The sequence below is a fragment of the Perca fluviatilis genome, chromosome 2 (assembly GCF_010015445.1).
Source record: "Perca fluviatilis chromosome 2, GENO_Pfluv_1.0, whole genome shotgun sequence".
Lineage (NCBI taxonomy): Eukaryota > Metazoa > Chordata > Actinopteri > Perciformes > Percidae > Perca > Perca fluviatilis.
In genome coordinates, this window is record NC_053113.1 from 26267651 (window position 1) to 26281926 (window position 14276).

The 14276-nt window shown below is 40.7% G+C and overlaps 1 protein-coding gene across 3 annotated transcripts in view; it reads left to right on the forward strand.

Annotated features, from left to right (window-relative positions):
- hip1 (huntingtin interacting protein 1) overlaps nt 1–14276 on the forward strand; it is a 46076-nt gene that overhangs the window by 3049 nt on the left and 28751 nt on the right. Inside the window, exon 1 of one of the 3 annotated variants that reach the window (XM_039818652.1) lies at nt 5718–6205. The exons of the other annotated variants lie outside the window; for them this stretch is intronic. Coding sequence (XP_039674586.1) covers nt 6188–6205 — 18 coding nt within the window. The 5' untranslated portion in view covers nt 5718–6187. Of the gene's footprint in view, nt 1–5717; nt 6206–14276 lie in introns of those variants that run through there. 3 annotated transcript variants of the gene reach the window in all.

The window sequence follows — 14276 nt, forward strand, 5'->3', positions numbered from 1 at the left end:
TATGAGCCAAAATTAGTGCTTGTGGAAAACTTCTGGGGCACCAGTTCCTCAGTTGGGACATGCAGCGTGATCCCCTGAGTGACACCACATTGTATGTTACATAATTAAGGCCTTAAAATTAGACTGGCTGCCAGCCTCCTCCTTCTCCTTTACTTGTCCACCCAGATGTCATTGATGAGTCCTATTTGTAGCTGTATTTGAAGACATGCTTGTTTGGCAGTTGGTGTGAATTTATAGCAGTGTTTAGTGACCTTTTCTATCTTGTTAAACTGTCAATATTATGGTCGGTTAGGTCAAGTCTGCATTCATTTTACTACCACTTGGAGTAGTAGAACTTTTCAACCATTTACTGTATCTATAACCTGTTTAAACTGTTTATCCATTACTTTTAGCTAACATTAATGGTTTTGACGGCTACTCCATTACTTTTAGCTAACAATTAAAACCTTTTATAATTTCAGCTAACAACTGAAACAATTTATCTTTTACTTTTAACCAACCTTAACTATTTCAATTGGTAATCCATTACTTTTAGCTAACCATTGAAACCATTTATCCATTACTTTTAGCTAACAATTTAAAACATTTATCTTTTACTTTTAGCCAACTTTAACTATTTTAACTGCTAATCTTTTTTTAGCTAAAAATTTAAACCGTTTGTCCATAACTTTCAGCTAACTATTTCAACTGCTAATCCATTACTTTAAGATAATCATTTAAACTGTTTAGCCATTACTTTTAGCTATCAATTTCAACTGCTAATCCATTACTTTTAGCTAACAATTTCAACTGTTAATCCATGAGTTTTAGCTAACAATTTCAACCATTTATCCGTTACTTTTAGCTAATTATTTCAACTTTATCCATTAGTTAACAATTTTAACTGTTAATCCATGACTTTTATCTATTTCTGTTTATCTTTTACTCTGAGCTTACCATTTAACTGCCCCTCCTGTCTGCTAACTAGTTTTTACGCACTCTCAATTGTTACATCTGACTGAATGTGTTCTCAATGTAAATATATATTTGAACAATTAAATGGCCTCATTTTTTTTTTAATTAGTTGATTACACTATAATCTCTCACACACATCTCCTAGCAACTACAGAAATACCCCTTGTTTACAAGTACTTCTGGTTGGGAATCACTGGGGTACAGTATGGACCTGCGTTAATGAACATGCACCCTCTTTAGTGCTGTTCGGTGCCCTGGCAGCTGTGGAATTCAGGGGAGGAGCGGGGCCATGGGCCTCGGGCACAAGCAGGACTCAGCAGGGCGGACATAGACAAGAATTTTCTTATCACCCCGTCTCTCTGCCTCTCTTTCTCCACTGTATTTTGTCTTTCTCTTTGCCTTGTTGTTCTCCCCTCCATCGTTTATTGTCTGGAGTCTTCCTTTGCTTCATTTACATCCTGCAATTCAAAGTGCAGGGAAGTTATGGAGGGACATCCGCATACATACAGTACACACAGACAAGCATGCAAGCATGAAAGCGAGACCATTAAAAGCACTGAGGCGGCAGAAACAGCAGGCGGTGGTTTGTGGCCTCATTGCACTAACTGGCTGTAGAATAGTGCAACGATGAGTTCCTGGCGGCATTAACAATGGCTTTGATTTACACATTGTTTTGGAGTTTTCATCTGTGTTTTACAGCAGTTTTTGTTTTATTCTGATTCTGATTACATGCAGCGAAGGTCAAAAGTCAGACTGAAACCTGCATTTTTTTACTTTTCATTTTACTGTCATTCACTATGTTATTATCAAAGGGCGCAGGTGACAGGAATAAATGAATAAAAATAGAAACTCAATAAGCTTCCAATAAGCTCATTGACAGTCTTTTAGTAATTTTCTGTATATCAGTAGTTTAATCAAAAAAGAAATAGACGTAATAGAAGACTGTCCTATTTTAAAGCTTGTAGTGCTGATCTCCACAGTGCTTTTGCACCACTTGCGTGCTGCTCTCATGCACGGTGTAGCCAGTTTCATTGATTATTGTGGAAGCGTAGTGTTGGAGCTTCCCCTCCGTATACGTTATGCATGCAATGTAGCCATCCTGTAAGGCGGAATTATATTAACATAGACATTTTCTGATATATTAGGAATGGTAAAACATTATACAATCACATTTAAAGTGGTCAAACTGATGTCCTAACTGTTCTACATGACAACAGACAAAGCTTTAGCTACATTTGTCATTTTTTGATTATTTGCAGAACCATTAATTTGCAACAGAGGTTGCTTGAATAATCAACATGATATGATTATTAGAGTTTATGATTCCACTAAAAGGTTATAAACAATAATATAAAATGATTGCCAAGCCCTTGTACTGATCATGCCAACTCGCATGGATAGTTGTTAAATTATACAACACGTCAGAATGAAAGAGAAAGTTTGTTTATAAGGACGCACTCAGAATTTTACCTTTTATTGTCTGACAGATGTCTTAGCCCAAAAATCCTCTGCAAACCTGCTTTAATGCAGCAGACTGATTTAAGAATCCTATAGCATGTACAGATGGTGGACACATATGTTGATTTTAACAAAATGCTGGATCATTTCTGTATTGGACTTTAGCATTGGGAGACATAGAGTCGACCTGAAAAACTACACATTATAACCTCAGAGTCAGTCTTGCATGAGAGGACTTGAACCCTGTGTGCAGGCTTTAGCTTGTTTGCTCAACACAGACCATGTTTTGCTTCAGAGAACTTTAATGTGGAACACTTTTATTACTGCAACTACATTTTTTAAGTTATATCAAAAAGTTATGCTATCAGAGGTATCAGCTGAATATCCTATATCTGCACCAAATCCGAAGCTAATTGGAATGGAAAGATGGTGATGAGGAGATGACACATAATGTGAAAACTTTTAAATTTGTATTAAAAGGGGAAGGGTTTTGGTTGGCTGAGTGAAGGCCAGGCAGAGACAGAGTGGGACTTCTGTATGTGAGAAATGCTCTGTGAGGCTGCCCTCACCATGAAGGGCCCACGCCGTACCAGGAAGTGAAGAGACTCAGTGGAAAAGAGCCGGCATTGTCTGGAGACAGACTGTTCTATTTATTTTAGTTTATTCTGTTTAGCCTGGAGGTATAATGTGCAGCACCAATGGTATAATGAGTAGCATATTGATTATCGTGGCTGGCATGGTCTCGGTCGGTCAGCTGATGTCCTGTGATTGTATAGAAAAGCCTTTTTAAAACAGTGGCCTGGATTTAAAAATGGACCTTTTTAGGCGTATTGTTTCTGTTGGGATCTACATGACAATAGTAGCATTATTATCCTTTAATAAACCAATTTACATTAGAAAAACTACTACTAGTAGTGAAAATAATAATAATAATGAAAATGTTTGGTCTTTAAAGCCCTTCATTACACGGTTTTGTTGAATACTTGATTCTGCTTAGTCAATCACAGCATTTCATGGTCTGTTATTTCTGTATAGAGACACCACATTTAAGTCCCGCCCACACCAGAAGGAAAACAGTCGATCTCCATTGACTTTGTATTGCATGAAGGTGCCTCCTTGTCAATTCTGTCTGCTATCAAACAACAGTAAAAGGCCTAAAAGCTGCCGTGTGTTGGGATGCACTAACAACAGGTTAAAGAACACATAACTAAGTTTTTCTTAGCTGCTGAGCCGAAAAAACTGAGCTTTTAGGAAGACAAAAGTGGATACAGGAAATAAGACGAGACGTCAGCAGGTAAATTTGGAAAACTGTGGCATCCTGATACCAAGTATGCCTTACGTTGGGGCTCCTGGATAGCTCACCTGGTTGAGCATACGCCCCATGTACGAAAGCTCAGTCCTTACCGCAGCGGGTTCGGTTTCGACCTGTGGCCCTTTGCTGCATGCCATTCCCCCTCTATTGCGAATTAGAATCCCAACAGGGTGTTGAATTACCCTGAACGGTAATCTATGACTTAAAGGTCTGATTGGATAATTCATATTAACACTTAAAACTCCTAAAATGTTAATGTATGTATCATGTATGTATGTATCAAATTGCTGCTGTAACATGTCAGTTTCCACAAATGCAGTATATTACACATCAGTTTAGTTCTAATTGATTGAAACATACACTCTTTGACAACTTTATTAAGTACATCTGCAATCTAATGCAATCCAGTACAGCAACTCTGCCACATATTCTACCTTTTATGAAGCTTATAATGGTCTTTTCTTGTTAAAACTAAAACAATGTGTTAATGTAACCATATTGTTTTTAATAAGATCATAAGTAATGGTAGTGCTGAACTTAACTGCATTATATTGTTTTAGCATTTTTTTATCAGTACAGATGTACAGGACATACAGAATATATGTTAAAGCAATGCTAGTCAACTCTGAGCTCTTGTGAGCATTTGTCCAAGTTCCCACCCATATCACACCTCATGTCCTTTCTCACACAGAATCTAGGAAATGTCCCTGACAATTTTCAGCATATATTGTCTGTGAAGGCATCCAGCATTTGTAACACGCAGGAAAAAGAACAGATGATGTGGATGATGGTTTTAAACTTTCCACCTCCATGAGAAAACAATGAGTTTGAGGAGGTGGGAGGAAAAGTGTGAGCCACTTCTGTCTGTGGCTGGCTCCACAATACTAAACTTTCTTTTCTAAGAATTGTAATGAAATTGAAAAAACAAAAATGCTAGGACAGGACTCCAGCTATAACGGTAAACAAGTGTGCTTAGTGCTTCTTCTTTTTTTTTATGAATATGATATAATTTGTCTTCCAAACAGTTCTTCTGTGCAGGTGCATAGGACAAAAACAAAGACTTGAAGAAAGAGAAAATCCTGCACACTGCTCTTTCTGCAGCATCACCATTTATTAAAGAAAACTACTCTTGACGAAGCTCCAGAGGGACCGAAACGTTAGTTTTCTTTAATGGTGATGCTGCAGCAAGAGCAGTGTGCGGGATTTTCTCTTTCTTCAAGTCCTTGTTTTCTAATTCTAACATTAACGATGGTTTAAAGTGTCCCAGTAAGTTGTGACAGTGAGCCAGCATGCACAATACCAGGACCCTGAAACTGAAGCATAAATGGCATTCTGCTATTAATTCATTCTTTTTTTAAAGTCACACCTGTGATTTTTCTACATGTCAAAATGTCTTCTGTGACAAATGCCTATTGTAAAACTCTAAAATACCAGGCTTGCATCAAACAAAACTGTGCCGTGAAGACAGAAGATGTTGGTTGACAGTCTTAGAGAAACCAGATGGGGGCATCAGTTACCTAGAATTGCTCTCATGGTGAAAGCTGAGCTTTTTACCCTTCCCACAGGCCTCCGCGCTTTAAAAACCAAATGAAGCATGCGCAGTCATGTCATATTTATTTAAAATCCATAATGTTTTAGTAGTGTTATAACAGTAGCTACTTGTGCTCATGGTTTGTGTATGTGGTGTGGCACGCTGAGCAGGAGAGAAGGCGTAGGGGTGTCCACACCTTTTCTTGAAAATGACTCTTTAATGAATGAAAACATTCATAAGGAACATCCTCCAAGATTTTTTTTTGTAGTCTTCTGCTGCAGGCCAGGTGAACCAAACAAAAGAATTGGTGATCATACTACCTCCTAATAAAAGGAGCACCAGTGGATATGCAGCTGTTTTCTCATTTCCTGGACATCACCTCCCCTCTTTCAGGACCCCCGTTCGGTCCCCGGACCCCAGCTTGGGAACCACTGGGTTTTAAGCCATCCCTCTCTGCAGGCTCCGTGCTACTATTGTCTAACAAGAGAGCGGGCTATTTGCAAAATAAAGGTAGCCTACTGTCTTGGTCTTAGCCGCTATGTGGGCTGATACATACAAGCAGGGTGGGTTTTAACGTGAAGCTGAAATGAGCGGGTATTATGAGCGGTAGTCCTCTCGTGTTTTCCTCCCTGAGAGCTTCGGCTACTCGGCTGTCGGATGCTGGAAGTCCTCGCGGATAAGGGAGCACGTAGGGCTCGCAGAGAAAAAGGAGAAAGGACGCGGAAGGAAGGAAGGAAGGCTAGGGGAGCATTTTAATACCAAATCGGGACACATGTTGAGCTAACGGCCCGCTCCACCTCCCCCCCCCACCCCTTTCTCCAAATGCATTTGTTGCCTCAGTCGCCTTCCCGTTACTAATTACTCCGCGTTAGGATACAGCGGATCTCCTCTCTGGCTCCAAGGATCCTCACTCGCCGTTTTAGGGGACGATCATGGATCTCAGTAAAATCGTAAGTGCTGAAGAACAGATTTGTATTGTCTTCTTAAAAAAAAAAAAAAAAAATCACCGACAGCAGCACATGTATACTCTGAGACTTTGTATGTTTTCTTGGAGGTGGAGGTGGGGGTGGTGTCCGAGAAGTCCTGTAACACACACACACGGGCTGTTTGTGCAATTACTTGTATATTATGCTCTATGCAAGCGGGGACTTGTTGCCGATTATTGCAGATATAATGTGGGCAGAGGAAGTTTGGATTTTGTTTAAGGTCCGAGCAGCAATATGGCCACAGGGTTCTTAAAGGGGGTCTGATCCCAGCTCAATAGAAGAACAGTTTAAATCCATTTCAATTTATTGGAAATGATCACATTAAGACACTAAGATCACAGGTTTAAACTGTACAAAGACTGTTAAACAAGGCTGATAAAACAACAGCAACCAAAACTGTATCCTATGTTGTGGACATGGCATTAACACATGGACATATGCAGGTTTAACTGAGGTCTAATTGGGGGTCAGAGACCTGAAAATGTTTGAGATGTGCATGTGCTCTTCTGTTGCCCAGTGCGTTCTGCTTTTTACACTGCTCAGTTTCCAGCTGCAGGTTAGTGGAAATAAAGTTCAGCAAAGAACAGCTTAAATGTGCCATGAATATCAATTGCAGATTGTATTGATGTTGGTTGGAGACAAACCTCAAAGACACTGTTTCTTTGTGTAGCTCCCAGCATGTTTAACAAATTAAAGAGACAATAGGTATTAATTTAAAGTCAAGTGAGATGGTTGTCTTTCTTACAAGCAGGACAGTAGAAACAATATTTAATCATTAAATATTGTAACCAATATATACAATATTGTAATATTGTAATTTGAGTTGGGTTAGCTTCCACGCACCATTAAAATTTAATGGTGCGTGGAAGCTAACCCAACTCAAATCTTGTGTGCATTTCGTTTTCCTTTCCTTTGAGTGCTGTGAATGATGCGATAGAGGCTACCAGGCTGGCTAAAGTGTCCAGAGTGTACTGGAGCAGGTGCACATAAGCCAAAGCAACAAGACCGGCCTTTCACAGCCAACATGGATGGATGGCTGTACTTTTAGCCCTTTTTATAGTAGATGTGGGGGAGGGTGGGTGATACAAACACACCCATTAGTCCTCTTTCCAATGATCCTCAGCTAAGAAAGTTTGTATTGAAAGAAATACTCTGAGAATCAAAAAAGGAAATTGTACACAATCATAGTGGCAAATGTATGAAGAGGTAGAATCCAGACAGTTCCTTTTGATAACTGGAACAGGAAAATCACTCTGATTTCTGAAATAAATCCCAGCTGCCCACATGAAGTCAGTCGGGACATATAGCGCAGACATGGTGTAGGTGTAGTGGTGAGAAATCTCTTCCTGCAGATCTTCATTCAGTTGCACTTTACAGGCTATTTGAGAAAAATGTATTGATGTTATTGGAAAACAGTCTTGTGAATCAACCAGAACCACCCTCAAAGCTGTTCTCCTTGGTTAATTGCCGCCTTCTTTCTACTGCTATGTTTTGGCTTTTTGGCATAGTGAGACGCAGTAGTATGAAAACAAAGTCTAGATGCAAGCCTTATCAGCAAGCATACTCTACATTCCAACACTACATATAGGTTGGTGATGCACAGCTGAGCCAAATCCTTGCTGGATTTAAGAGTTTTGAGGAACTTGATTGCATGAAAGATTTACATCTTTTTTTGTTTGGAGTGGCATGATGTTGAATACTTGTACAAATGTCCAATAAACAATCATTTTTAGTTCCATTGCAGTGAATGCCGATACTGATATTTTTAATTTCCCCACAGTAGCCCCAATAGTGGGGCCACTTTAGGTGTACAGTACCTGTCGCACATGCAACACAAAAAAAAAAACAATTGACCTTTGGTCAGAGACAACAAGCTATTTGTAGATGTCACCTTGGGCTCCAGGAAATATGACGGGCATTTTCAGACATTTTATTAACCAAACAATGAATTGATTGAGAAAATAATCGGCAGGTTCATTGATAATTAAAATATTATAGCTCTACGTGTAACAAGTAAACAGAACTGCATAATAAGGGCTAAAATAAAGGAAAATGTACAGTGATTTATTTGTAATCTAGGCACATACAGAGGAGCGAACTGTGTTGTCCCTGATTGACATGCCTTTTTTTTGCCTCCACATAACTTAAGTAAAGTCTCTAGCGATGCACATCAAAAGATTCCTTGAACAAATGTAACAAATTGAGCTGGCAGTTGCCAGTCAAACAGACTGCGGTGCTTAGAAAAAAAAACACTGACAGTCTGTTTGCTGCAGGAGTTTTACTTTTGTGTGGCGGTTTAATTGGTGTCAGATCGCAACATAGTCAACAAGTCCTTTAGGAAAACGCACCCCCGCACACAGACAAACTGTGATGTGATGTTCATGTGTGTTCAATGTCGGGGAGTAATAAGCAAGTGGGCTGAGGAGCCTCGATGAGCTGCACAGATGTTCCTTTTATAATGTGTCGTCATGACATCACCGGTCCTGCAGGAAGTTGAGCTTTAGAGCCGGGACTCCTTCACACGATGCTGCAGAAAGCGGTCCTATTAGGACCGGCTCGTAAACCTGCCATGGGGGTGTGGGCCGGAGAGTTTAATTATGCTGCGGCCTGGCCTTCAGCATCGTGTGTGTGTGTCTTTAACCAGCTGCTGCCCTCCACCTCTGCCCCCAGGAACAGAAGCCCTCTGAGGTCACACATTGCAAATGTCCTGAAGCTCTATGTTTTCATGCTTTTTTTATTGGGCTCTTTAGAGACGGTGTCATCCCACTGGGCATATCTATGTCACTAAATGCCCTGTTATTAATGGGATGGAAGATGCTCTGTGCATTCTGTGAAAAACCATATCCCAGTTACAGTCTGAGGCCCTGTTTACACGACAACGCCCGTGGGGTGAAAACGGAAAAATATTGTATCAGATATGCCTTTCGTTTAGACGGCAACGGCGTTTTTGTGGCTTAAAAACGCAAAAAAGTGAAACCACCCTCCAGTGTTCCTGTCTAAAGGGTAAAAATGCAAACGTCTGCTCCGATCTGCTCACGGTGGCACCCCATATTTCGTTACATAAATCAAAATATAGAGTGATTACTCGCCCATGGCCACTCCGCCGTTGGATATCCACAGCCTGCCTATACTTGGTCCGCATGGCTTTCAGCTTTAATGACTTTTACAGATAGTGTCTTTCTCGTGTGGATATGACGTCCCTCCAGGTACAGGATACTGCTGAAGAAATTCGGTCCATAAGTCTATGTATTTTGACTGGCAGGACTCCCAGTCCACGCCTTTGTTGTGACTTGGTAATCTAAGGTTCTTTGGAGCAATAACCTCCTCGTCTGTCCAGACAAAATTGTTAGCTTTTATTGTTCACTTCGCCATGTTTTGGTTTCGCGCTACTAGGGAGAGGAGAGGGAGAGAGGAGGAGGAGGAGGAGAGGGAGAGAAGTAGAAGGAAGGTTCTACGCAGGCACGTGGACTTGGTGGTGTTGTGTGGCAGTGCTTCACACTACCACCTAGCCGCCTGGTGTGCATACTACATCGAATTTCACACACTTTTGCGTCACCATATGCATGCTGATTTCCCCCCCCCAAAAAACGCTCGTCTAAACGCAGAATGAAAAGTGAGAACGCAGCGCCACTTTTGCGTTTTCTCTTAAGATCGTTTCCTTCTAAACGTTAGGGCTGCTCCCTCTTAGTCGATTAGTCGACTAATCGTTTTCGTCTTAGTCAACTTAGATTTCTTTAGTCGATTAGTCGTTTTATGCTTTTTTCATGTTGAATGACTTATTTCCAAGAAACGTACGAGCACATCTCTGGTAAACACAAGAATTAAAGTGGTGCTTTTGCATGACTCTTTGCGGAGAAACTCAGATTTACAGATCTGTCGATTAAATCAACTAATTGATTAGTCGATACAATTGAATGAGTGTTAGTCGACTAAGAATTTCTTCAATCGAGCACAGCCCTACTAAACATAGCCTGAGAGTCATTTCGGCCCGCCAGCCTTCATGATTGTAATAAGGCTGATAGAGGCTGAGACAACATAGATGTTCCACCATCACTTATCAGCAGAATTATTACTTGCAATACAGATTCTGTTCACTGTGCTGATAATGATGCAGATCAATATGCGAACTGCCTCACTTCCCTCGAATGAGGGCTGTATAACGTGACCTTTGTGAGTTTGTAATGCTCCTTCTCACAGCTGGGTCTTTCCCTGCGTGCATTCATGTACACAGGGAAAATAGCCGTTCTAAAAAAAGGGTCAGGCTCCTTTTTAAGAGGCGATGAGTGACTGTTGTATGAGAGCGGATGTTCATGTCAAATGCAACACGTAAGATGGTCCTTAAACAAGCAACACAGAGGGCTCTGTTCAGAGGAGTGACCTTTGGAATTGGGTGGGGTTACTTTTGGAAAAATGTTTGGGCTCAAAACGCTTTTCCATTTATTATCTGATTTAAAAAAAAAAAATTGTTTGTAAGAAGTGCTATTTCATGGTGTGGGAAGATGTGTGTTTATGTGAAACACACTGTGGTGAGGCTAGCTTTCGGTTTCAAGCGTTTATTTTTGGTCGTGCATGTTGAACCATGTTGTATTATTTTCAAGGAAATGGGCATGTATTTTTATATGTTCAAACCTTCCTTCCCTTTACAAAATGCTGTGTTTTGATTTTATTGTATGGGTGACCCTTTGGTTTCAGTTGCATCATAGCCTATACCTTTTTAATTATCGATACTATGTCCAGCTTCTCAATGCACTGACACACACAAGAGTGACGTAAAGAGTAAATCCACTTTTTGTTACAACTTTGTCTTAGAGGAGATCTGACTGCTCACATCTGTTGCCCCCTGTTTGTGATGTCCCCTTGTTCCCAGATCTCAATAATTACTTTTGCAAGGACAATTTTATTCATAACTAAAAGCCAGAGCTACAAATATAAGACCCAAGAAGTTGTTATAAGTCGTGGTGTTCCTTTTTAAAGACACCTGGAAGAATTTGACAGGAAATGTGAGAGGGTAGAAGGAATGAAGTGTTCGGCCTGACTGACTTGCTCGGGTGCTGTCTGGGTCAACTGAGCAAGGTTTCTAGCTGGGCATTTTTCAGCAGGCAGGAAATGGGCAGTGCAGGGTGTGCCAAGACAGGAAGCCAGACTGAGCGCCTGCACCCCTCCCCACCACTACCACATCTACCCCCAGTGCGTCAGCCACAATGACCATGCCTCCACGGCCGCACCTCAGCATTACAGGGCTGCTGTATTCACAGACAGCCGTGCGTGTTTCCTGTTGTCATTCCTCCCTTCATCCCCTCGCTGTACACCCATCCCCCTGTACAGAAAAGTCGCTGGACAAGTCTCAGCAGCAGCGTTGCCACCTGCTGCCATGATGTGGCTTGTAAACCACCATTCATTTACACTTAAAGTTAATCTCAAACGTTTGAAAAGTTACATGGAAAAGTAGAATTGTAATTATTCATGAACAGTTTGGTTTGGTGAGGTTTAAAAGATAAGTTTTGATAAGGAAGCAAATATTTAGGATGGAAGACTCTGCACACAGGTCCAATGCAAGTATTTCCTAATTTATAAATTTCAGTCTCTAGATCTCCATTGTGGCAAGTGTTTGACAAAAGAGAATGCCAGGGCTTGTAATGGAATCAAATAGTGTACTGGATACACATCTTGTACGTCTAAATTTGGACTCACAATACAGATGGAGTTTAACGATGTGTTTGAGGGTTGTAGGTACTGCACTGCATGTCATTTTTTTTCTCAAAATTTTTTTTGTCAACTTCTGTGCATGCCTGTGATTTTTCTTACAAGTACACTTGTTAAATGCAGTTCACATGCGTAGTTCCCAAGGTCTAAATAAAGGCTGAAACTAACTAACTTTGTTTTGTTTTCTCTTTTTGGACAATGTGGGTGAAAACCTTAGATACAATTGTCCAACAAAAATCTCCCATCACCATTTCTCGGTGCCCAATGTGATACCTTCAAATAACTTCTTTATTTCAAACATATTGTATTTAAAGTAGGGCTGGGCGATATGGAGAAAATCAGATATCACAATATTCTTGACCAAATACCACGATGTCGATATTCCGACGGTATTGTTGGGTTGACAATTGGTGCTTTTACAAAATATTTTACCAATGAAATTTTAGATAAATAATCCCCAATAATGTGGATATATTGACTAACTGGTTAAAGGCAAATAATAGAACAGCTAGAACAGTCTGGTAAGTTCAGAAAATGACATCACTTTACTGTAATGCAGCCTGTGAAACCAGGAAAATACAACACTTGGCCATATTACAATAGAACATTATACAAAATCTAAGAAGATAACTAGTCCAATATATCAATATCAATGTAATATCGATATATTGCCCAGCTCTAAATCGGAGGAAAAAAAGCAGCAAATCCTCACATTCAAGATGCGGTAACCAGTGAAATGATTAAACGTTCCCCAAAATAGTTTCCCTTTAATAAGCTGTCTAATCGATTAATGTACAAATTGTTTCAGCTCTAGTCCAAATACATTTAAAGCCCCACAGATACAGCAAATCATAAGAACTACAGATAAATCAGGGGAAGGAAATATTGCAAAAACATTGGAGATACATCGAGTAAGTACAGTACCTAAGCCTTGACTTTGTGATTAAACACTTGAAAGAGCCAGTCAGAAATGATTATCTGATAAATTTGTTCAGCTAAAAAGACTGCAGGATAGACGCATGATATGCATGATAGACTATCATGGGTGCTCCCAGCTCTGTGTCCTCCTCCCTCTAGACCTAAATGACTAGGGGTCATGTAATCATAGTGCTGTAACTCAGATTAATCACTCCACTCCCATACTAAATCATCGGGGTCACACAAGGATACCTCCTCCGCCTCCTCGACCATGAGAATTTAAATCCGCGATCAAGTTTTCCTGAATTCTCTCTGCCCCCTTTCATTTTGGCCCTGGTGAGGTTCATTTTCTCACGATTGAACATGGGTTCATCTCAACATTAATGTTGACATAGCGGAGACAAAAATAACCATACCATCATGGTGGCGACCATGATACGATGACATATCTCCAGGACTAACGTGGACATCAATTTGCCAAGGCATGTATTAGTCACCAGCTCTCGCGACTGGTTGGAGGAGTCAGGGTGGGGAAGTGAATCGATGAGCGAGGGCTGTTTCATTTAGCAGGCAGAAGATGCTTCCTCTCTCTAGGCTCTGCGCACTGACCCTTCAGTGGACACAGCCAGGCTATGATCAGCATATCAATGCCCTGCTTTCTACAGAAGGGCCGTTTGGAGCTTGCCAGGCTTAACTTAACATGCTTTCAACAATGTATCAATAACACTTTGTTCAAAAGCAAAGCTGTGGAGGGGAAAAAAAAAGATGTTTTTTTTGTAGATACCAAGATGCAAAAGGGAGTTTTGTCTTCAGCTGGCGATGAATTGTTGGGTGTAGTGTTGAAAGGGTGAAAGGAAGGCATGAGGAGGACGTTCAAGAGGAAAGGAGTTGAGGTTTCTGTCCACATTAACAAGTATAAGGATGACAGAGCTGATCTTTGCTCTTCATCCTCATAATCACCTGCATCTCACCTCTGATTTAATTTCTCATCGTTTCACTCTGTCAGCTGGTCTGCGTAGCTGGCCGCACTGCAAGGAGCTAATAGGTCATTGATGCATCCATGCCAGCAGCCAATGCCAGGAGTCCCAGGCAGCTGGCACTCTCATTCAACCCAAACACAAAGTACAAAGTCTCACTGTGGGCTAATTGGGTCATCCTCACGTGGGAACCAGTTGCACTGCGAGTTTCTCAATCATCCCTTGATTTGTGGGTGTAAGTAACGGAGAGGAAAGGGGAAAATGACATGACATTGAAACAGTTAAAGTGATGAAAACTGCTCTTCTTGAGATTTAAATGTGATATTGACTTCCAACAGCTGATATCAAACGTAAGAACGTTTTAGGAGTGTCATTTTTACTGCGTGACCCTTGTACGGATGACAACACAAGATCATGTTGACAGATTAGCAACCAGG